This window comes from Amia ocellicauda, chromosome 7 (assembly GCF_036373705.1).
Source record: "Amia ocellicauda isolate fAmiCal2 chromosome 7, fAmiCal2.hap1, whole genome shotgun sequence".
In the NCBI taxonomy this organism is placed as follows: Eukaryota; Metazoa; Chordata; class Actinopteri; order Amiiformes; family Amiidae; genus Amia; species Amia ocellicauda.
The window spans coordinates 29,089,128-29,110,505 of NC_089856.1; the positions used below are offsets into that span (position 1 = coordinate 29,089,128).

General features: G+C 42.4%; 1 protein-coding gene and 3 non-coding genes across 14 annotated transcripts in view; all 4 read left to right on the forward strand.

The window, feature by feature from the left end:
- Positions 1 to 17,512, forward strand: part of LOC136753162 (eukaryotic translation initiation factor 4 gamma 1) — a 47,631-nt gene extending 30,119 nt beyond the window's left edge. For 9 of the 11 annotated variants that reach the window (XM_066709037.1, XM_066709036.1, XM_066709043.1 and 6 more), the window contains 26 exons: positions 550 to 642; positions 4,223 to 4,304; positions 4,563 to 5,411; positions 5,576 to 5,667; positions 5,779 to 5,974; positions 6,401 to 6,534; positions 6,885 to 7,004; positions 7,335 to 7,511; positions 7,780 to 7,977; positions 8,497 to 8,643; positions 9,344 to 9,580; positions 9,900 to 10,004; positions 10,123 to 10,285; positions 10,573 to 10,673; positions 10,883 to 10,985; positions 11,420 to 11,534; positions 11,868 to 12,160; positions 13,033 to 13,154; positions 13,301 to 13,473; positions 13,760 to 13,885; positions 14,235 to 14,316; positions 14,409 to 14,507; positions 14,813 to 14,947; positions 15,068 to 15,149; positions 15,571 to 15,711; positions 15,924 to 16,454. In XM_066709037.1, coding sequence (XP_066565134.1) covers positions 550 to 642; positions 4,223 to 4,304; positions 4,563 to 5,411; positions 5,576 to 5,667; positions 5,779 to 5,974; positions 6,401 to 6,534; positions 6,885 to 7,004; positions 7,335 to 7,511; positions 7,780 to 7,977; positions 8,497 to 8,643; positions 9,344 to 9,580; positions 9,900 to 10,004; positions 10,123 to 10,285; positions 10,573 to 10,673; positions 10,883 to 10,985; positions 11,420 to 11,534; positions 11,868 to 12,160; positions 13,033 to 13,154; positions 13,301 to 13,473; positions 13,760 to 13,885; positions 14,235 to 14,316; positions 14,409 to 14,507; positions 14,813 to 14,947; positions 15,068 to 15,149; positions 15,571 to 15,711; positions 15,924 to 16,105 — 4,347 coding nt within the window. In that variant the 3' untranslated portion in view covers positions 16,106 to 16,454. Of the gene's footprint in view, positions 1 to 549; positions 643 to 4,222; positions 4,305 to 4,562; positions 5,412 to 5,575; positions 5,668 to 5,778; positions 5,975 to 6,400; positions 6,535 to 6,884; positions 7,005 to 7,334; positions 7,512 to 7,779; positions 7,978 to 8,496; positions 8,644 to 9,343; positions 9,581 to 9,899; positions 10,005 to 10,122; positions 10,286 to 10,572; positions 10,674 to 10,882; positions 10,986 to 11,419; positions 11,535 to 11,867; positions 12,161 to 13,032; positions 13,155 to 13,300; positions 13,474 to 13,759; positions 13,886 to 14,234; positions 14,317 to 14,408; positions 14,508 to 14,812; positions 14,948 to 15,067; positions 15,150 to 15,570; positions 15,712 to 15,923; positions 16,455 to 16,691 lie in introns of those variants that run through there. The other 2 variants (XM_066709041.1, XM_066709046.1) reach the window with 1 other exon arrangement.
- LOC136754174 (small nucleolar RNA SNORD66) lies at positions 6,056 to 6,130 on the forward strand. Its single transcript, XR_010817553.1, has one exon. It is a non-coding gene; the product is annotated as a small nucleolar RNA SNORD66 (small nucleolar RNA).
- LOC136754170 (small nucleolar RNA SNORD66) lies at positions 7,596 to 7,672 on the forward strand. Its single transcript, XR_010817550.1, has one exon. It is a non-coding gene; the product is annotated as a small nucleolar RNA SNORD66 (small nucleolar RNA).
- Positions 8,200 to 8,275, forward strand: LOC136754173 (small nucleolar RNA SNORD66). Its single transcript, XR_010817552.1, has one exon. It is a non-coding gene; the product is annotated as a small nucleolar RNA SNORD66 (small nucleolar RNA).
- Positions 17,513 to 21,378: the final 3,866 nt, after the last annotated feature.

Sequence of the window (21,378 nt, forward strand, 5' to 3'; positions counted from 1 at the left end):
CAGTGCCTCACTTTCATTCATTTAAAGGAGGAATTCCCCCCTACCTCTTCACTTATCTGCACACTATATTCCATCCACACTGTGAAGGGGAAAGTTGTAAGGCTGCTAACTCACTGCAGCATTGCACGTCTGCATATTAATGAGTCTCTGACTGGTGTTGCAGGTCTTGCTAGCTCATAAAATAAAAAACCTACTCGGTAGGAATAGAGGGTGAATTCCTTTTGACAGAGTACTTTTGCTACAGAGATTGCAGTCACCTGTATACATCAAACATAATTTAGGAGCTCTGTTTGACCATGTTCAGCACACTTAACCTACAGCACATCTGCTTGCCTACTTGTCTAGTTGAAGCCTTCCACCCCCACTGTTTTTCAGATTTTTCTTTCAGATGCAAACCTGATGCACCTCAAATGAATGGTCTTTTTCTCTTTTGGGTTTAGGTTTCAGAAACAGAGCAGCTAACAGTCTGACCTGATCAGTTTTAAAATGCATATAATTTCCTCTCCCCCCCAACGCCTTAGCAATGCCGTGTTGTTCTTTTACACACAGATTAGAATACGAGACCCCAACCAGGGGGGAAAGGATATCACGGAGGAGATCATGTCAGGAGGCAGGACGACCTCCACCCCCACCCCACCTCAGGTAAGTGCTCATTAGCCCTGTGCCCAGTCCTCCTTTATCATTGTGGGGTGGAATGTTGTGGCCCTTCATATGGGACCCTCAGTTATTGGTATACTCTGAACTAGGGTGGGGTGATATTGCTTTTTTTTTTTTCAAATGTATGGATTTGCAATTCTTACCTATGCATTTTATTTAAACAACAAAAACAAAAAAACTTGTGCTGTATCAACTTACTTGTGCCTACATGTGTAATAATGTTAGAATAACAAAATAACAGTACCACTTCCATAGCTGTCATTATTGTGCATACTTTGTTTTAAATGGAAAAAATGCCTCTGGTATGCTATTCCTTAAAAAAAAAAAAAAAAAAAAAAAATCTTTAGATATGCAATGTCACCATGTCTGTAATTTCCTTACACTGGGGCACCTTGTACTTGTCATATGGGATGACATTGGAAAATGAAGCCGCTAATGTTGGCTGCCTTTTAGCAGCGGATTTGGTGGGGGACAGGAGCTGGCATCTATCTCACAGTGCCACCCTTTGCTCCCATCCTGCTGCCCGTTTGTCACAGGTCCAGATTAAACCAGTCACGGAAGGCTGTTAAACTGGTAAAAAAAAAAAAAAAACACACGTGTACGTGTTCGCTACCTGCACTCTTTTCAGTGATAGAAAACACAACTCTCAAGCTGTAAACCGTCTTCCTCTTTCACTGCAACAATTACATAAACTTGTTAGGCTATAATATAAACTTTGTAATCTAGTTCTATATGCTAGTATAACCAAGACTTGAGCTATGGTACAGTAAATTACAATGACAGTGCTTCTCCTAGACAATCGCTTCTGCCTGGCGCTTAGTTAGGGGGTGTGGTGCTTCAGTGTGGCCTTATAGGATTGTTTGGCTCAATTCATGGTGTATCAATTTATTTTTGAAGAGGTCGGGGAAAAACACATTTTTAAACTTCACATGCTTTTTTCTGTTTAGTCACTGCCTGCCCTGGAGAATGATAGCAGAGATTGCTGATTTGCCCTTTGCAAACATGGAAAAATAAGATGCTTGTGCATGTTATAACAATTTTGATTTTGTTGTTCAGGCATCTTACACTGTGCAAAAACATAAATTAATTTTATAAATCGCCCAGCCCTACTCATGCATGCCACTGTAGAAGTTGACTTATTTAAGGACCTCCAGTCTAGACACTTATCACATTTAAGTATCAGAGCTCAGGCTGCAGTGAAATCCAGGTCCAGGTCCTCCTTGAGGTCCTCTAGGAACTGAGTTTGATGCATTTAAGAGAATAGCGCGTTCTTAGAATTGAACTGCGTTTCACTTTATGCACCACTGACCGCCATCTTATCAGTTTAGTTTGTTGTGAAAATGTGTTTATACGCGTGTCTATTATAAATAGATCACATCACCAACAGCCTGTATCGATCTTCTGCTGGATGAAGGCCTCCCAAGATGTTTCCACTTGCTTCGATCTAGATTTTCCCTTTTCTATGTCACGCCTGCACATTTTATGATTTAATCTTCCCATCTTTGATGTAGTTGTCTTCTAGGTCTTTTTTAATCTCGGTTAAGTAGCTCACTTTATCCAGCTTTGATCTGTTCTTGCATTGTGTCCAGCCCTTTTAAATGTTCACTTACAATGATGTCACGTTTTGGTTTGTTTTTGGATACATTGGTTTTTCCCTTTTATTCTAAGCATACATCTTTCCTTGCTTTGTGTCATTTTTGGATTGATTGACCCAAATACAAACTAACATTCTTATGGGTATGAAACCTGCTCAATGCAAATAATGTTTTCAAAAAAAAAAAAAAAAAAGCACAGCAAAAGGGATGGAAAATACATTGTCACAAGAATGTATTTTGTGTATTAGTTTTATAGCTTTTAAGATGGCATTTTTTTGTATTTTTAAGATTTCTGATTTTACCACAAGAAATGTCAAGTGGCACAACCGTATATTAATTAAAAAAATATATACTTATTTCCCACAACTGGATACAAGTACATGTCTATCATTGTACTGTCTAAAATACATGGCATACTAAATTTCCCTTTAAATTCTTTGTGGCTTTTATTAATTTTTTTTTTTTAAACTGTAAATATTTGTATACATTATATAAGGTGTTAAAGCTATATTTATGACTTACCTTTGCAGTGGCAATGAAAATTTGTTTTAAAATATATTTGCTGGTTGTGCCACTTCATATGCTCAATAACAATTGATAATCACAAAATAAAAGTTCATGCATTTTATTCTGCTTTCTTTTGGCTTTTAACTCACTTAAGCTTTTTGCTTGTTTTAAACTTCTTAGACTAAGTTTTATATACATTTTTAATATTCACATTATAAGGAATACAGGTATGTGACACCTATCAAATGAAAATAGACAAACTGTACTATAATTTTCTGCACCGTTGATCATGATCAGACAAACGATTTACACTACTACCAAGTTTTTTTCACAAACATGTATTTTTTGAAATTAAAATGTTTGACCTTTTCCTCCATTAAAATGTAAGGGACATTTTGAGATGGAAATTGTTGAAATACCACTCAAACTGAAATTTGTAGACATTGTTGGGTGAAAATAGCATAAGAAATGAAGGAATAATGTGCAAGTGGAATAACCTAACTTGTGTGGAAAAGTTTACAGAAAATGTGTACCACAATGTAAAAATATAAAATCAAAATCAGTTTTCATGAAATACTTTCTGAACACACAAAATAGTGAAAACAGTGAAAAATAAGTTTACTATATGAAATGTATGAATTGATAAGCCTGACCATAAATTCAGTGTATTACATACATTAACCAGCAAACATTCTTTCATATATGACTGTCTCGCTGGACTGGAGGTTCACTGTGAGATGCTGGGTTAATTTATTTAGTTCAGGTGTTTCTTTTGAAACAAAAATGAATTAATATATGCACTTAATGTACAGAGATTATGATCATTCAGATCTATTTAATGTATTCAGAAACATGAATTAACATTACATTAATTCTGGTTGTACCATTTGATTATTGGTTGCGCCACCTGACTTTTTAAACTCAATTCAAATCTAACCAGCATTAACTTGGACACCTATATTAACGTTTGGCCTTGAAGTGCAAAAATGTCATTATCAAATTTGTGAGTATTGCTAATCTTGTTACTGCAGCATAGAAGTCATTTGGGATCTTTTGTCATGCCATATCCTGTTCATAATTTTCTTAGTGAAATTACGTAAAAATGCTTTTTTATGCGTTGTGCCATTTGACATTTGGAGATGCATTTTTCGGACAATGTTTATTTATTCTTTAATAGAATACATTTAAAATTGAGTAAAATAACATCTTTTACTACAAATTTGTTCTCTCCGTATAGGTTTGAACGGTTGCGCCACCTGACATTTTCGGGCTTTGGAACACCAAAACTCAAAAAATGTATTTAAATAAAATTAAAATTGGTTCCATATAAAGTAGATATCATTTTATATATTAAATGTATTTATTTTAAAAAATGTTTAGGAAAATAATGGCTTCGGACACAAATGCACGTCATGTCATTGACCCATTTAACACTAAGCTTCTAAAATGCTTTTCTTCCTCAGTCGGCAGTTGGTTCAGAGGTTGGAAGTACTGCCCAGACCAATGGAGAAAACCTCCCACCTGTCGCTGTTGTGATCAGGCCAGGTGAGTGAGGCATGAGCTGTTCAAGTAAATCCCTGGGTATGATCAGGAGTTGATGTATATTGAAACATGTGGAAGGGTACCATTGCGTTACATTTTTTAGAATAATGTTTTATATTCTAAAATGCATTTGGTGAAGCTTCACTTGTAGCTAAGGTTTGGGTTCTGGTTGTTAGGGTTAGTAATGCGGTGTTTCTTGTTTCCAGGCAAGTTATGGTCTTCCTGTATTTGAAATAAAAAAATGTTCTTGCTTGGCTTCAGATGACCGACAGAAGCCGGCTGCTGCCAGTCCCGCTGTTGTTGGAACAACGACCCTGAAGCCCAGAGAGCCAGGCAAGCCTGAGGCAGCACCGCCCCCTATAGAACCCCCTGCAGCCGAGACTAAACCCGACGACACGGACACTAAGGCAGCCCCCGTGGAGGACCTGCCCGAGCCCCTGGGGGAGACCCCAGCCAACACTACTGCCCCTCTTGTGGTGGCCCCTGACAGCGTGGATGCACCCCCACTAACGAACACTGCACCCCAGGTTAACCCCCCAGCAGCAGAACACCCTGCTCCTGTGGAGATTGAGAGCAAAGAGGAGGAGCAGCAACAGCAGCAGCAGCAGGAGGAGGAGGAGGAGGAGGTGGAGGAAATGGAGGTAGAAGAAGAATGCCAACCAGAAGTGAAAGAGGAGAGGGTAGAAGTAGAGGCCGCCCAGCCTGTTGAGATTCTGCCCCTCTCGGAAGACCCAGTGGAGGTGGTGTCTGCAACAAACGGTGTGAGCACTGCAGCACCTCCAGCCCCTGAGGAGCCCCCTGCTGCCCCTCAGAAGCCCCCCACTACCCCTCCATCTGAGCTCACTCTGGACTCCCCCATTGCTCAGCCCGAGGAGCTAAAACCGCTCCCCAATGGTCTGTCAGACCCTGGGGCTCAGGACCCTGAGGAAGTGTCCAAGGAGACTATTGAATGTGACGAGAGTCCCATTGCTGAGCCTGAGGTCATCCGGCCACAGGAAGCACCAATCATCGCGGCAATACCCACCCCTGAGCCAACCCCTCCAGCCGAGGAGAGAGAAGACACCCCTCCACCCCAGCCCAGTGCCCCTTCTGGGGAATCCTCTATGCAAGGTAAGGAAGACACTAAGGTCACCTTCTCAAACCCTTGGAGAACTCTGCAGGTTGCTAGCTAGTCTTGGTTACCATAACAAATAAAAGAAAATGCTGAAAGCTAGTGGATGTTGTATGCTAGCTGGTGATGCAGTGATTTATGGGTCTGCTGCCCTGCTTTTCAGCTGCTGCTCTCTCGGTGCCAAAGAAGAAGAGGAAGATGAAAGATTTGAACAAGAAGGAGGCAGTAGGAGATCTCCTGGATGCCTTTAAGGAGGTGAGGGCAAGGACATGTTTGTCGGGGTGTGTGCATTTATCTGTGGGTGGTTGTGCGTAATTGTGGTCTTCCTGTTTGCATCTGTTAATTTGCTCTTTCATCCTATCTCAGGAGCAGGTGAAGGAGAGCCCCTCTGAGCCAGACCAGGCCCAGATTACTGCCCCTGCTCCCGAAAGCGAAGAGCCACAGCACCCTCCAGCCGAGGAGACTGATGAGACCTGGGAGGAGAAGGAGGACAAGCTAGATGCCGAGAACATTGAACCTGATGCTCTCAAACCTGGAGACCAGAAATACCAGTACAAAGAAGGTGAGCTCTTGGTACAGAATGCACAGTGAAGATGTATAGTTATTGATACTGGACATAATTTCACTGAATGTTAGTGTGATGCTTCAGTATATATCTTATTAGTGCTATAGTGTCTGGGCCACTGACATCTACAGATGGAAATGAGAAAATGGGGAGCCACAAAAGGCTTACAAACCCCACTGTTGATTTCTACACATTCCCACCTAGGTAATTCTCCTAAACTGCTGTATCTTGGATACTTCTTGGTTTGGTTTGATTGTTTAAATGACTGGGGGATGAGGGGAATGGTTGCATTTTCCAAGTTAGTTTTATTACCTCTGTAGTAATCATCAGTTTTCTAAACAAAATGTTTAGTTTCTGCATCCTAACCAAGAGAGCCTACAAGACATTTATGACTCTCAACCTTTTTTTTTTTTTTCCTTCCAGAACAATGGAAGCCCATCAACCCTGAGGAGAAGAAGAAATATGACCGGGAGTTCCTGCTGGGCTTCCAGTTCATCTGTGCCAGCATGCAGAAACCAGAGGGCCTGCCACACATTAGTGATGTTGTACTGGATAAGGTATGCTGCCCCCTGCTTGTCTAGAGGACCCTCTACCACAGCAGACTCGGACATGTTTTTTCTAATTTTTTTCCAGAGCAGTATAAAAATAAGAGACCACTCCAAGTTCAGAACTCAGTTAAGTGGTCAAAAAAATTTCCAGAGCTGTATATACAATATTTTTTAATTGATATTGTGCAGTCTCATCTGGATGGAAATTTGCAATGTTGCATGTTTTTTGTCATCGGTTTTCTAATTGTGATTGCTGTGCGTTTCTGATCCACCACAGCAAGTTTCTAGAAGACTGTTTTGTGGTTTGAAGGAATAGCAACTTTGATCTGATCCTTTCTCCCTCCTTCCCCTCTCTGCAGGCCAATAAGACCCCTCTTCGTCCCCTGGACCCCAGTCGGTTAACAGGGATGAACTGCGGCCCTGACTTCACCCCCTCTTTTGCCAATCTTGGCAGACAGCCCATGGGGGGACGTGGCCCAGTAAGTTTGGATGGCAGTCAGGCCATTTGAGTCATTGCAGCTCACTTGCATTCCTGTAATTCTTAACAGAGGATATTGGTAACCCATATGGCTGTTTACCACTGTGCGTGTAAACACTTTAAATCTGTCTAAATGAATTGTAGGCATGACTTCTGCAGTACTGTGTCTCTAATTTGCGTGACTCCACACATCCAGGGCTGCATATGTAAAGGTTCCATTTGAATACAGCTCAAGTAGGCAACTCAGAGATTGAATTGATTTACCATGCGACCCTCGCAGCAACAGAAATGTTCCTCACTGCCCTGACCAGCTGACTCTTTGTCCCCCCAGCCCACAGGAATGGGTCCCAGGCGCTCCCAACAGGGCCAGAGGAAAGAGCCACGCAAGATTATTACCAGCATGTCGCTCACAGATGATGTACAGCTCAACAAGGCCGAGAAGGCTTGGAAGCCTGGTATGAAAAAGGCCACCAAGGATGATGACGACCCCGAGACCATCAAAACACAGGTATGTAAGAGTAAAGGACACTGTTCTTGTTTGGGTTGTGGTATAAATACCTTGCTAGTCTTAAAGGGAATGGTAAACTTGGTGCTCCAGTGATGATCTCTTTTTAGTGCCATCGTGTCTGGGCCACTGACTTCTAATGATGGAGAAGAGGAACTGAGGGGCTCCATACATTCACATGCACACGCCTCTCCAGAACAAATAAAATCAAAGACTTGACCATGTTTGGTACCCTTTTTCCTTCTTTCCTTCCCCCTTTCCCCTTCAACAGGAGCTGTTCCGCAGGGTGCGCAGTATCCTGAACAAACTGACCCCACAGATGTTCCAACAGTTGATGCGCCAAGTTACTGAGCTAAGCATCGACACAGAGGAAAGACTCAAGGGTGTCATTGACCTCATCTTTGAGAAGGCCATCTCCGAACCCAACTTCTCCGTCGCATACGCCAACATGTGCCGCTGCCTTATGGGGGTGAGAGAAGGATGGTGGCAGGTTGTAGAGAAGTAAAAGAGGGAGGGAATGGTAGAGGGTTGCATAGATCCTACATGTGTATTAATTAATTTTGATATGGAGGTACCTGTCTGTGACCTGCATATCAAGAAGCATTATTGGGGAGATGGTAGCAGTGCTCTCGCCAACACTCACCAATGCTCTGTAATCCAGTGAGTCTGGAGTCTTTGTCTTAGTGTAGAGCTCCAGTGATCTCTTATTAGTGCCATCTTGTCTGGGCCACTGACATATCTAGTGATGGAGAAGAGGAACTGAGGAGCCCCATTCTACACTTTTAGTTTCGGCCCTCTCCAGAACTATCTGGCACTTGTTTTGCATTCAATTCTAAACCACTAATTTTGATGAGCTACGTGAATCCTGGACACCATTTTCACTCTGATACCTATTGAAGCTAGAAGCCAGCCTACCACACAGACCGTAGTTAATTAATTCCAGTTTCCATCTTGCTTAGGGTTTATGTTCTTCCTCCTTCCTTTGTAGCTCAAAGTTCCTACCACTGACAAGCCGGGCGTGACTGTGAATTTCCGCAAGCTGCTGTTGAACCGCTGCCAGAAGGAATTCGAGAAAGATAAGGATGATGATGAGGTCTTTGAGAAGAAGCAGAAAGAGCTGGATGCATCCTTGGTGGTAAAAAATAAAAATAAAAAATTGGAATGATTTTTAAATATAAAGCAATCTCGTTTGATAGTCCTTTATTGTAAATAAGGCACAGGTTGACTTGTGCAATCTCGGTTTGAATGGGCCATTTGTTAAGGAAGCATGTTCAAGCATTGTGAAAGCTTTTATGTGGTTGGGCATGTTGGTTCTTGACAGCCTCGTGTAACACCTGTAAAACGGGCAAGTGGCGCAACGGGTTCTGAAATCCATTTTGAGACTTCTGCTCTGCTGATTGTTCCTAAAATGATTAGCAGCATGCCTAATTGTCCATTATGGTACAAGGTTGCCTGCCTGTGCTGTTCTCACGGTCATTGTTGGCTGGGTGGGGGGGTGGACCTCTGCAGCTCAGTGCAGTGGAGCAGATTGTTAGGATCTGGAGTGGATGGCAAAGCTGAATTTAGTTCTTAATAAAAACTAAAATACACTAATGAATTAGTCACTGTGGACAGTAGATAGTCAATAACATCCTACACTTATGTTAGTCCCAATGAGAGAGAGACCATGCACGAAACAGTGGTTGATGTAATCCAGTCACTTGATTTACACTGCTGCAGTCTGGATTAGACCCAAAACTATTTACAATCTCCAGTTACCCCTCCTTTTCACAATACGAAGGGCCCCTCTCTGTGAATGCCGATGTGGTCTGTCATTAAGTTCTGTCTATGCGCAGGTTGAGGAGAAGCAGCGTCTACGTGATGAGCTGGAGGAAGCCAAGGACCATGCCCGCCGGCGGTCGTTGGGCAACATAAAGTTCATTGGTGAGCTGTTCAAGCTGAAGATGCTGACGGAACCTATCATGCATGACTGCATTGTCAAGCTGCTGAAGAACCATGATGAGGAGTCCCTGGAGTGTCTGTGCCGACTCTTCTCCACTATCGGCAAAGACTTGGACTTCGAGAAGGCCAAGGTAAGGCAGCCCTGGCCGCCACGCCACCCTGTGCCCTGGCTAAATATCCTGGAACGTCGGACTGCATACCGGTCCTTGTATTCTTCTCTCGACATAATGTCAAAACTGGTGTGCGTAGTTTTCTAAAGAAAATTCTAGCTAATTGACACTTCCGCTTTGTTTTTTTAACTGAGCATACAACCTTTCTTCTGCCATCAGCCTTCTAGAGTCAGTGCTAGACAGTGGTCTGAATAAGGAATGCTGCTTCACTCAGTATGTAGTTACTTCTCTACCATGTTGTCTGGACTATTTTCTAATCGTTCTCTGGCCTTTTTACCAGCCCCGCATGGACCAGTACTTCAACCAGATGGAGAAGATCATCAAAGAGAGGAAGACCTCCTCTCGAATCCGCTTCATGCTGCAGGACGTCTTAGACCTGAGAAGGGTAATGATTGATGGGAGAATATAAACCTTCCTTGCTTTCAGCTTCCCACCCCCCAGTCCCTGTCTGCCTCTCGTTTTCTCACTCTACAGTGATCACTGACTTTTCTTCCCTTCCTCAGAATAACTGGGTTCCCAGGAGAGGTGACCAGGGCCCTAAGACAATTGATCAGATCCACAAGGAAGCAGAGTTGGAGGAGCACCGTGAGCAGATCAAGGTGCAACAGCAGCTCATGAACAAGAAGGACAATCGACGTGGGGGCCCTGGGGGGCCACACCCTGCAGGTGAGGCTCAAGAGTACTCTGATAACTCAGCTGAAACTTTCCTATCACACCACCTCATTTTCCAATGATGTCTGGCAGGGGGGGCATAATTAATGACCTAAAATGGTTTGTGTAATATTTTAATAAAGAAATCTGTTATGGTTGCATTACAGGTGCAGTTTTATAATCTCCACACCATTTGTTTCTTTTAAGCATACTATCTTGTCTATAGACCGGTTACCTTGTTGGAATACAAACTGCAGTTCTGTGCATTTCTCTAACCCACCTTTTCCCTCTCAACACTGCAGCCGGAGGACGCAACAGTCAGCCTCAGGATGAGGGCTGGAACACTGTCCCCATCTCCAAGAACAGACCAATTGACACCAGCAGGCTCAGTAAGATCACAAAGGTAACTGAAAGATGCACACATGCTGCCACCCGCTACACCCAGCCATTTCTAAAGCTTTTACAGTAATCTGTAAACGTCTGTTTGATTGAAAACTTCAATGGAGTGTTATTTGATGTCTGAATACATGATATAGTGCATTGTTATTCAGCTGAAGCCATGTGGGGAAATAACTAACTTGCAAGCTCTGCCTCTTTTTTTCTTTCCTGCAGCCTGGAGCGATGGACTTCAATAACCAGCTGCTGGCTCCCGGGGGCAGGCTGAGCTGGGGCAAGGGCAGCAGTGGCGGCTCTGGCTCCAAGCCAGCTGAGCAGGGTAGGTAGTCTCCATACTTGGCCCTCGACAGCTCGGCATCTGTTAACAGAGGTTGTCTGGTCTTGGTGTTTATAAATTGTGGCACGTTGGCATATTTAAGCACTGTACTAATGCATCAGTCTCTGCCAGCTGGAGCAGGATAGCAGCACAGTGTCAGTGTATGCATGTTTCCAGCCCCGGTCCTTGAGTCCAGTTTTTTGGCAACTTATAGTTGAGGTTGTGTAGGCTACTTGTAAGATTTGGAAACCATTTTAAATAAGAAGCCCATCTGGAAGAACCTTGAACATTACTATGAGGACTAGGTCTGTAGTTTGGAACAGTGAGACACCATTCTTTGTCTCCTACACTGCAAGCCCTCGAATCTCTTGGGTGGTAGATCTATCCATGTAGCACAGCAGCCTGTTCCTTCAGTGACTCCCTCCCTCTCTTCACAGCTCCCGAGTCTGGACGGCCCGCTACCAGTACCCTGAACCGCTTCTCCGCCTTGCAGCAGGCGTCCTCAGCTGCACCTCCCACCGTAGACGGTGATGCACGGAGAGTACCACAGAGGTGAGATCCCGCAGGTGGACAGTGGAGGCATCTGGGTCCTGCTCTAAAAGCTGGGGTGTATTTTTCCTCTTCATTTTCAGCCCACGGTCAAGTTTCTATTGTGGAATTCTTACCTTACTTGTCCACCAAAGATTAATCATTCAGTCTTCAAATGTATAATGTGGACTGGCCTGAGCTTGACCTGTGCTTAACTCACTGACTTTGTAAATCAGTCTGTTTTGTTGCTTGAAGGTTCAGATTCTCACCAGTCCTTGAGTGTCTTTTTTTTGTCAATTAGGCAGTCAGTCTGACCTTCATGCTTGATCTATATCTCACCCACTCCCTTGTTTTCAGGAGTAGCTCCAGCCGGGATCGCAGTGAGCGTAGTGACCGCTTTGAACGTCCGGAGCGTTTTGAGCGTGGTGAGCGCGATCGCTTTGAGAGGAGAGATGCTGGGGGTGAGAAAGGTCTGGACAGGAGTGACCGGAACAGGCCCCCTGTCACCAAGAGGAGCTATAGCAAAGAGACTGAAGACCGCAGCCGGGAGAGGGACCACCGTGGCCCAGCAGACCCCTTGCGCAGAGTTGCCAGCATGACTGACGACAGAGACCGGGGCAGTCGGGAGAGAGCCAGGAGCAAAGAGACAGGTATGTGCTGGCTGAGAGACTGGAGACAGGATATGGGTATGGAGAGGGCTATGGAGTGGTTGAGAGACTTAAGAAGCAAAAAGATAGTGGTGGATAGATAGTTTTATAGAGTGGTAGTAGGGCTGGGCGATATGGCCAAAATTTAAAATCACTTTTTCACATTCTTGACTGTTGATGGCTTTTTTTAATGGCCATTTTATACTGTTCATAAAGCAAAAATAGGACACAACTGTCATTGAATTACATTTCCTGTTCTGTGTCAGTTGTCTTGAAACCGAATAATGGTTCAACGCACCTTTATTCGGGACAGATTCACTGGGGTCACTTTGCTGTGAAGTTTCAGCCACACTGCTCTCCTCCATCTAGTCTTCATTCACTGTGCATTGATCATGTTTGTTTGTTTGTCAAAACGCAATACACATGGAGTTTATTTTCGCTATTTGGCTGAGGCACATTCACTCCAGAACAAGGATCGTGCTGAGAAGCGCAGCTCTGCGCAGAGATTCACAAGATGCATGTTACTGCAGTGTTTGTGTGATGTCACCAAGACCCAGCCACAGAAATCTGCGCAGAATCGCACAGTGCAGCTCTGAGAAGCTGCTGCAGGAGGCGAGCTGTGGCTGTCAGACAAAAGATTATGCAGAAATCAAGAGGAACGTGTTAAGCTGAATGAAAACTACTGCCGCGAATGTCAACTTTCATTACACAATGAAGCTGTGAACAGCATTGTCAAAACCATAGATATAGAATTCTAGTAGCGCAGATGTGTGCAGTTCTGCAGGATCCAACCTATCCCATTGGTGGAGCAGTACAGATCTGCGTAGATCTGTGTGAATTTGCGTTTGTGTGAACGAAGGATGTTGTGTTCATAGTGAAACGGGAGGCTGTGTCTACCCCTCCTCCTGCCCCCGCCAAAGCCACCCTGAGTGAGGATGACATGGACAAGAAGTCAAAGGCCATCATTGAGGAGTATCTCCACATCAACGACATGAAGGTAAGGGGGTGTTCCACTGCTGCACTCAATGGGGGGAGCTTTAGAGGCCGTGACTTCAGACTTTTGTTATCATGGGTTTAACTTTGACACATTTGTTCTGTGGATCTTGCTTGAATGTATCCATCTTCTCTTCCTCACACTCACAGGAAGCCCTGCAGTGTGTCCAGGAGCTGAACTCCGACCCGCTGCTCTTTGTGTTCGTCCGGAACAGCATTGAATCGACGTTGGAACGTAGCACCATTGCGCGGGAACACATGGGCCTGCTGCTCTACCAGCTGCTCAAGGCTGGCACCCTGCCCACTGATCATTACTATAAGGGGTAAAGCCTGGCTTACACTACTCTCTCACAGTTGGACAGTGGTGGCCAACCAAACCCTTCAGCTTCTGTGTGGAAGTTGCAGTGAACACATTCCAACATGCATTGTGATCAGATGTGCCCTTTAAATGGCAGCTTCTACACAGTTATTTGCCAGAACACTTATTGATAGTATCATCGGATTTGAGCCTTGCCGATTTTTAGTTTTCTGTTGTACAGTGTGCTGCTGTAGCAGTCAAGTGGTGGTGTAGCACATTTCCTGAAGGTCTCTGCTGTCACTTGTGTCCAGGCTGCAGGAAATCCTGGAGGTGGCAGAGGACATGGCCATTGACATCCCTCACATCTGGCAGTACCTGGCAGAGATCATCGCACCCATGCTTCATGAGGGGGGCATTCCCATGAGTGAACTCTTCAAGTGAGTCTTGAACTTCCCTGTGACATCGCAAACTCGCTGTGCCATTTGCCCCAGTCTGACACTGTTCAGTCTTGTGTATCAGGCTGTTTTACTGCACAAGAGCATAGTTTAGCCAAACCCAGCACTGTCTATGCCACAAGTCTGAATCCTTACAGTGAATGTAGAAGCTAGATTTCTGACCACTTTTACTTATTTGCTGCATTTTGCTTTATTTTATTTTTTTATGCAGAATTATAATACAGTATGCTTGAACATTAGAAATCTTGAAAACTTTCCTCTTTCCAGTTTCAAGGCTAGTAAGTTAGTCTGTCTGGTTTGCTGACAATGCCATGTTTCTTTTGCTGGGCAGGGAGGTGTCCAAACCCCTGATTCCCCTCGGGAAAGCTGGCATCTTACTCGTGCAGATCCTGTCCATACTTTGCAATGGAATGGTAAGTCCAGTGCTTTTGGACATCTTTTAGCAGAATTTTGTGACTGACACAATTATGATGCTTAAAAATAATTGTATTACTCTAACCTTCAGAGCCATAAAAAAGCAGGTGCCCTGTGGAGAGATGCCGAATTAAGCTGGAAAGACTTCCTGCCGGAGGATGAAGATGTCAACAAGTTTGTCACTGAGATGGTGAGAGGATAGGGGCTGCTGGGATATTGGGAAAATAAGTTTTAAGGGAGAAACGGGGGCTGATGGGCTGCTTGCATTCCTGATGCTGTGGGCCTTGCTTTCTGTGCTGTTTGGGTATTGCCTTTAAAAAGATAGGGAAAACCATTTGAACTATTTGGATTGTGACAGTTTCCAGTGAGAAATCGTGGCTGCAGGAGGAATGAGTTTCTGCTGTTAAGTGAACCCCAAAACAGGTCTTGTAGGTTGTTCTTCCCCAAGCACCAAGTCTTATTTATGGAGGAAAAATGTACCCATTCTCATTGCAGAAAGTTGAATTTACTCTGGGTGATGATTCAGACAAGACGAGCAAAAAGAACTTGACTTCAGAGGAGTTGAAGAAGCAGTTAGACAAACTGATAAAGGAGAAGGCAGACAACCAAAGAATATACGACTGGGTGGAGGTAAGGACATTGACATCTCAATCTTGCGAAGGTGATCGTTTTTTGATCATTAGTATTGAGATGGAAAAACGAATTTTCATTGTAATCTTTTTGGTTTATCTTATTCATCAATGTATTTAGGCCAACTTGGATGAGCAGCAGATCTCCTCCACGGTGTTCGTCAGGGCAGTGATGACGTCGGTGTGTCAGTCCGCCATCAGCTGTGAGTGAAATCCCGTCCCGCCTAGGAGCTCACTGTAGGAAAGCCATTGATTTTGAATTCTGGGATTGTAAATTGTGAATTATGCCTTTATCCAAGGCAATTTAAATTATAAACTTCAAAAGAACTTTAAAAAGCCAGTCAATACTTGGTGTAATCAGAAATGCAACACTGCAGTAGTGTCAAGTTTAAAATACAGCCATGGCAAAGTAGGTAAAGTACTGTAATACTATCCCTGAGAATATTGTCCCTTGGATTCCTCTGCACCTTGATCCTTTAGTCTGAACTGACAAACTATCCAGTCCATTGATCTCAAAGTACTTTCCTTGTCAGCTGTCATTCAGTCCTCCTTCCCGAGAGAGAGGTGCATTAGGGGAAATGGGAATAACCTGGTGTGCTGATATTCCCCGTTTTTCCCACACAGTTGAGAACCCATACAAAGTGGATGCGACGCAGATCACGATGAGAGCAAAGCTGCTGCAGAAGTACCTCACAGATGAGCAGAAGGAGCTGCAGGCCCTCTACGCTCTTCAGGCCTTGATGGTGAAGCTGGAGCAGCCAGCGAGTGAGTGTGGGCCCTGGGCCAGGCTTCATATTAGTATTGTCTGTATTCCCCTCATCTCTAGAGGCCTCCTGCTTCTGTTAGACAAAGCCTTTATAGGTAGCAACCTGTTCCATAATATACAAGTTAGAATAGAAGAAAAAAGTGCTAAGGGATGGGAAAGCTCACCAAACCTGTAATCGCAAACTAATTTATTTTCTCCTCTGTTACTTAAGATCTCTTGCGGATGTTCTTTGACACGCTGTACGATGAAGATGTCATTAAGGAGGAGGCCTTCTACAAATGGGAGTCTAGTAAAGACCCAGCAGAGCAGCAGGGCAAGGGCGTGGCACTCAAGTCTGTCACCGCCTTCTTCACCTGGCTCCGCGAGGCTGAGGACGAGTCGGACAACAGCTAGGCGCTCTGGGGCCCCTGACGTGCGGTAGGGCCAGGGCAGGGCAGGAAGAGAGGGTGGAGGACTTTTGTGAAACATGGCTTGCATTAGAAATTGAAGGCAACAATCCTTCTCTGGCTGAGATGAAAGCTGGAGAGATATAATGGATCAACATAAGATCATTTAATTTTTTTTTTTTTTTTTTTTTTTTTTTCTGGCGAATGTCTAACTTACAAAATAAAAATAAAATGGAAAAAGAAAAAAAAAAAAGAACTGTTGGAGTGCATTCCTTCAGTGCATCATTTTATCTTTTTATGTTTTAACGCATCTCTACACACTTCAAGATGTCTAATAAATCCAAAACAGAAACGAACTAAGGCTGCTCTTAACAGTGTGTGTGGTGTCTTGTGTATATATATATATAATATATATATAATATATATATATATATATATATATATATATATATATATATATATATATATATATATATATATATATATATATATATATGAGAGACTGATAAAGTAGGTGATTTTTATATATATATATATATATATATATATATAAATACAGCATATATATATACACTTTTTTTTTTTTTTTGTAGGTGTAGGAAGATTGGAGTGCATTTTTTATATTAAGGAGAAATGCAAAAAAAAAAAAAAAAGATGGTCAGTTGGAGGTGCAGCTGGGACATTTCAGAAGACAGAAGTGGATGTATGAGAAGTTTTGGGATTCCTCATGCAATAGGGGCCGGGCTGAGTCGAGACTGAACATTTTGATTTGCTTGGAATCCGCCCACCTTCTCTCTGTATCTGTCAGTCATCTTTTTTTTTTTTTCTCCTACACTTAACATGGGGGCCTCAAAAGCCTTGAACAAGTCTGTAGTGGATTTTAAAAAATACAAAAAAATCATTATTAAAAACTTGAAAGTATATAGAGAAATCGAGACTTAATTAAAAAGAAGCAGTACAGATCCTAGAGTCATTTCTGCTGATTCAAAGTGGAAATCTATTTCAGGACAGTTCTGTGTATATATATATATGTATGTTTTTGTTTTTGTTTTTCTGTTTTTTATTTTTTATTTTATTTCCTTATTTTATTTTTCAAATTAAAAAATGCTAATGTAATGCCATGTAATGTTTTATTTTCTCCCCTTTTTTTTTTTCCCCTTGAAAACAAAAAGAAAATGGGCGGATTTTCCTGTATTTATATATATATTTTTTTTTCTCTCCCTCCTTTCTCCTGAGTTACCAGAAGGTGCTTGTAATTATCCACCTGAATTCATTGATTACAGTTTAATTGAATTTTTTGTAAATACTTTGCTTTCTTTATTAAGTATTTAATTAAAAGATTAATGCCTCTTTTCACATCAAACTGGAAAAGAAAATAAAGAACATTGCAAAAATAAAAGACTATCAAGTTGCATTAGTGTGGGAAGTCATTTTATGTCCTGGTGCTGCTGGGCAGGATAATGTAATAACCTTGATTTTCCAAGATGAATGCATTTAAAATGTGTATATATACTTTAAAATGTATTACTAGTGTATGGAGTGGAATAGAAAACTACAGGTGTTCAGTAGTTGTCTTGGGTGCCTGTAAGAACAAAGTATTTGGTAGAGTTCTAAACCATTTTGCAGCATTTTTAAAACCGTGCACAATGTCAGTTGTCCTACAGGCTGGACTGCTAACGTAACATTTGTAATGTAGTTAGCAGATGCCCTCAACCAGGGCAAGTTACAGTTGAAACAAAATTGTACGTTTCATGATTAATCCTACAGTAACAGCAGCTACAATATAGCAGGTTATAATGTAACTAAAGTGTTGCACATTCAGTCATGGAGTTTATGGACTTATGGATGCATTTATTAAACTAGTCCTTAATGTTTTGGAGTGAAACCCAGATCTGCTGTATTTAGTTATTAGTTTGTTTTACTTGTAAATGTACACGTTAACTAAATCATGTTCACCTTCATACTGATTGAGTCTGTGGGGCTGTTATAAGAACATAAAGTTTACAAAGTAGAGGAGGCCAGGGGGGCAGGGAGCTCTGACAAATGCTCATGCTCGTTTTTTCCCCCTTTCTTGTGGATTGGTATGACATTTGCCGTCTTCCAGTCAGTTGGCACATCCCCTGTTCTAAGTGTCATTTGGAATATTTGAGTTAGTGGCCTATAAATAATTTCCCTCATTTCTTTAAGTACTGTTGGAAATATACCATCTGGCCCAGGTGATTTGTTTGTTTTTAATTTTGCTAGTCCCTTTAGTACCTCCTCCTCATTTATCCTGATCTCCCTTACGATTTGACTGGATTGATTGTTAACCTGTGGCATGTTATCTGTCTTTTCTTTTGTAAAAACCTCTGTGAAATACTCATTTAGAACATTTGCCACATCTTGTTCGTTTTCCAAGATACTTCAATTTTTGCCCTTTATCTGTTTCACTTCCTCCTTTATTGACCTCTTGCTGATGTAGTATTGAACAAAAAGCTTTTTGCATTAGTTTTAGCTTCAAGAGCTATGTTTCTATTTCCCTCTTTGCTTTCCTGATGCCTTTCTTAAGATCACTTTGCAGTTCAACATATTCTTTGTATTTTGTTTCATCTCTATCCCTTTTGTATGCGCTATACATTTTCTTTCATTTTTTTTTTTTTTTTTTTTTTTTTTTTTTTTTTGCATACCTCTATTAAACCATTTTGGCCAGTGTTTTTTGGTCCTCAATTTGCTACGTTTTGGTACAAATTTCTCCTGCGCCTCAAGTAGTATATTCTTAAAATATAACCATCCATTTTCAACTGAATCTGTATCAGTGTGCTCCAGTCAACCTCTTCTAAGTGCCGCCTCATACCTTCAAGGTTTGCTTTTCTTAAATTGTAAATCGGTCCTTTTTTTTTTTTTTTTTAAAGGATGCCTCAAAGCTAACCATATTGTGATCACAGTCCCTCTGACTCTATCTTGGTCATTTGAAAATATCAGGTCAATACATGCACTCTCCCTGGTTGGTTCCCTGACAAATTGAGAAAGAAAGCAGTCATTTACCATCTCAACCATTTCTATTTCTGCTTCTGTAGTCCAAGCTGGGCTTTCCCAGTCTCAGTTTGGGAAACTTGAAATCCCCCATTATAACAGCCACATCCTTGCTACATGCAGTCTTGATTACACTGTACAATGCAGCATCTTTCTGAATATCTGAATTGGGTGGTCTGTAACACACTCCTACCACTAATCCTCCACATCTCTTGTCCAAAAGTTTCACCCACAAAGATTGTTTCGTTACTAGGATCTAATTTGAGTTCTTCTGCCTCAGTCATTTTTGACATATAATGCTACCCCACCACCTCTTTGATTTTGCCTGTCTCTCCTAAACTGTGTGTATCCTTTCAACTTGTATTCATCCCCATCATTTTCTGTAAGCCATGTTTCTGTCACTCCTACAACATCATAGTCACATGCTAGCACTGTGGCTTCTAGGTCTAATATCGTGTTCCTTATACTCCTTGCATTGAGGTACAAACATTTCAGGACTTTCCTGCTAGCAGTTTGCCTTTGTTTTCTTTCCTTAGTGGAACATCTCTCATTTGTCAGAGCTCCCTGCCCCCCTGGTCTCTAGTTTAAATGATTTCTCAATTGCTTTGCCCATACGCTCTCCTAATGCATTAGCCCCCTTTCTGTTTAGATGTAGACCGTCTGGTTTGTACAGGTCCCATCTATCCAAATGCTCAATACATCTAAACCCCTCTTCCCTACACCAAGATTTCAACCATGTGTTAAAATTTCAAATCTCTGCCTGTCTCCCAGGCCTGGCACGTGGTACCGGATGTATTTCGGAGAAAACTACCGTGGAGGTTCTGCTCTTTAGTTCTTAACTCTTTAAATTTGTCTTGCAGAACCTCTGCCCTACCTTTTCCTATGTCATCGGTTCCAATGTGGACCACGAACAGTGGAATCCCCCCGGCTTTGTCCAGTAGCCCGTCTACTAGTTTAGGGAGATCTGCAACCTGAGCATCAGGCGGGCAAGATACCATGCAGGTCTCCTTATCACTAGAACACTGTGTGATCTACACCTCTAAGAATTGAGTCTCCTACTATAACTACCTCCCTGTTCTGGGGGGAGTGGGCACCATGGTGCTCTGGTGCTCAGCTGCCCTCCCATCACCCTCAGAGCCATCACTGTCCAACTCGGTGTCCAGCAGTTGGAACCTGTTGGGCATTTCTAGCTCTTGGGATGTCTATAAGGGTTGTGCATGCTCTTTTCTGTGGTTATGACCTACTGTAACCCAGCAGTTCTCTACACTTTCCTGCTCTAAGGTGTCAACACTCCTAGGTTTTGGCGTGCACACCATCTCTCTCATGGGCTGATTGACTAATTCTTCCATATCACTAATACGGCGCAGATCAACAAGCTGAGCCTCAAGATCATGGACCTTGATCTTTAGGACTTCAACATGCTGACAACATTCACAAATGAAATCTTCTTGGATGAGTTCATCCAGGAAGGTAATCATTCTGCAAACCTGACATTGTAGTGGCCACATGCTTCTAAATTTTGCAAGTTTTTTAATTTTAATTTATTTTTAATTTTTTGGTGGCTGTTGGTTTTTGTCCCTTGGTCAACTGCTTGACTTTTTTGTTACCGAGAAACAGTGCAGCTCTTTCTCAACAGAAACTTTAAGTACCCTTTTGTCTACCTGCCCACAATTCACACCTAACAGGCTCCAACTGGATCCACCTGGCACAACTCACTTAACTGAAATCGTTAGTCCTTATACAACAGACCTGCAAACCATCCACAGGACAACAGCCCGAAACACTATCCAGTTGTTCATAAAATATTAATAAAATCATCTGCTTCTGCTCTGATTATTATCCTTCAGTTTATTTTTAACTAGTCACAGCACTGCACCGCGGTCCTGTGAAATCCAAGTTTTTAACTGTAGCTGTAAACAGTAATTGTTTCTGTACGTGGATTTCACTCCATGCTGCTAATAAACTAATTTCTTTGTGATCCCACACGGCACTTGAGATTATATCTTCCAACATAATATAGCTGATCTCTTCCCTGTCTGTCTGCAAGTTAAGCACACATCTCCGCTTCTGAAAGAGAAGTATTTCCTTAGTGGGCGTGATGGACGCTTACGGCCACGTCTGGCACCAGATAGTAAACCAGACGCTTCAGCCAGTGGAAACACCCGTTTAAGTGTCTGGACGTGTCCGCCAGTGAAAACCGGGCACTAGTCAAAGCAAACCAACCAAAAAAATAAGTCCCATTTTTAGTATAAAACCAAAGTTTTGTAA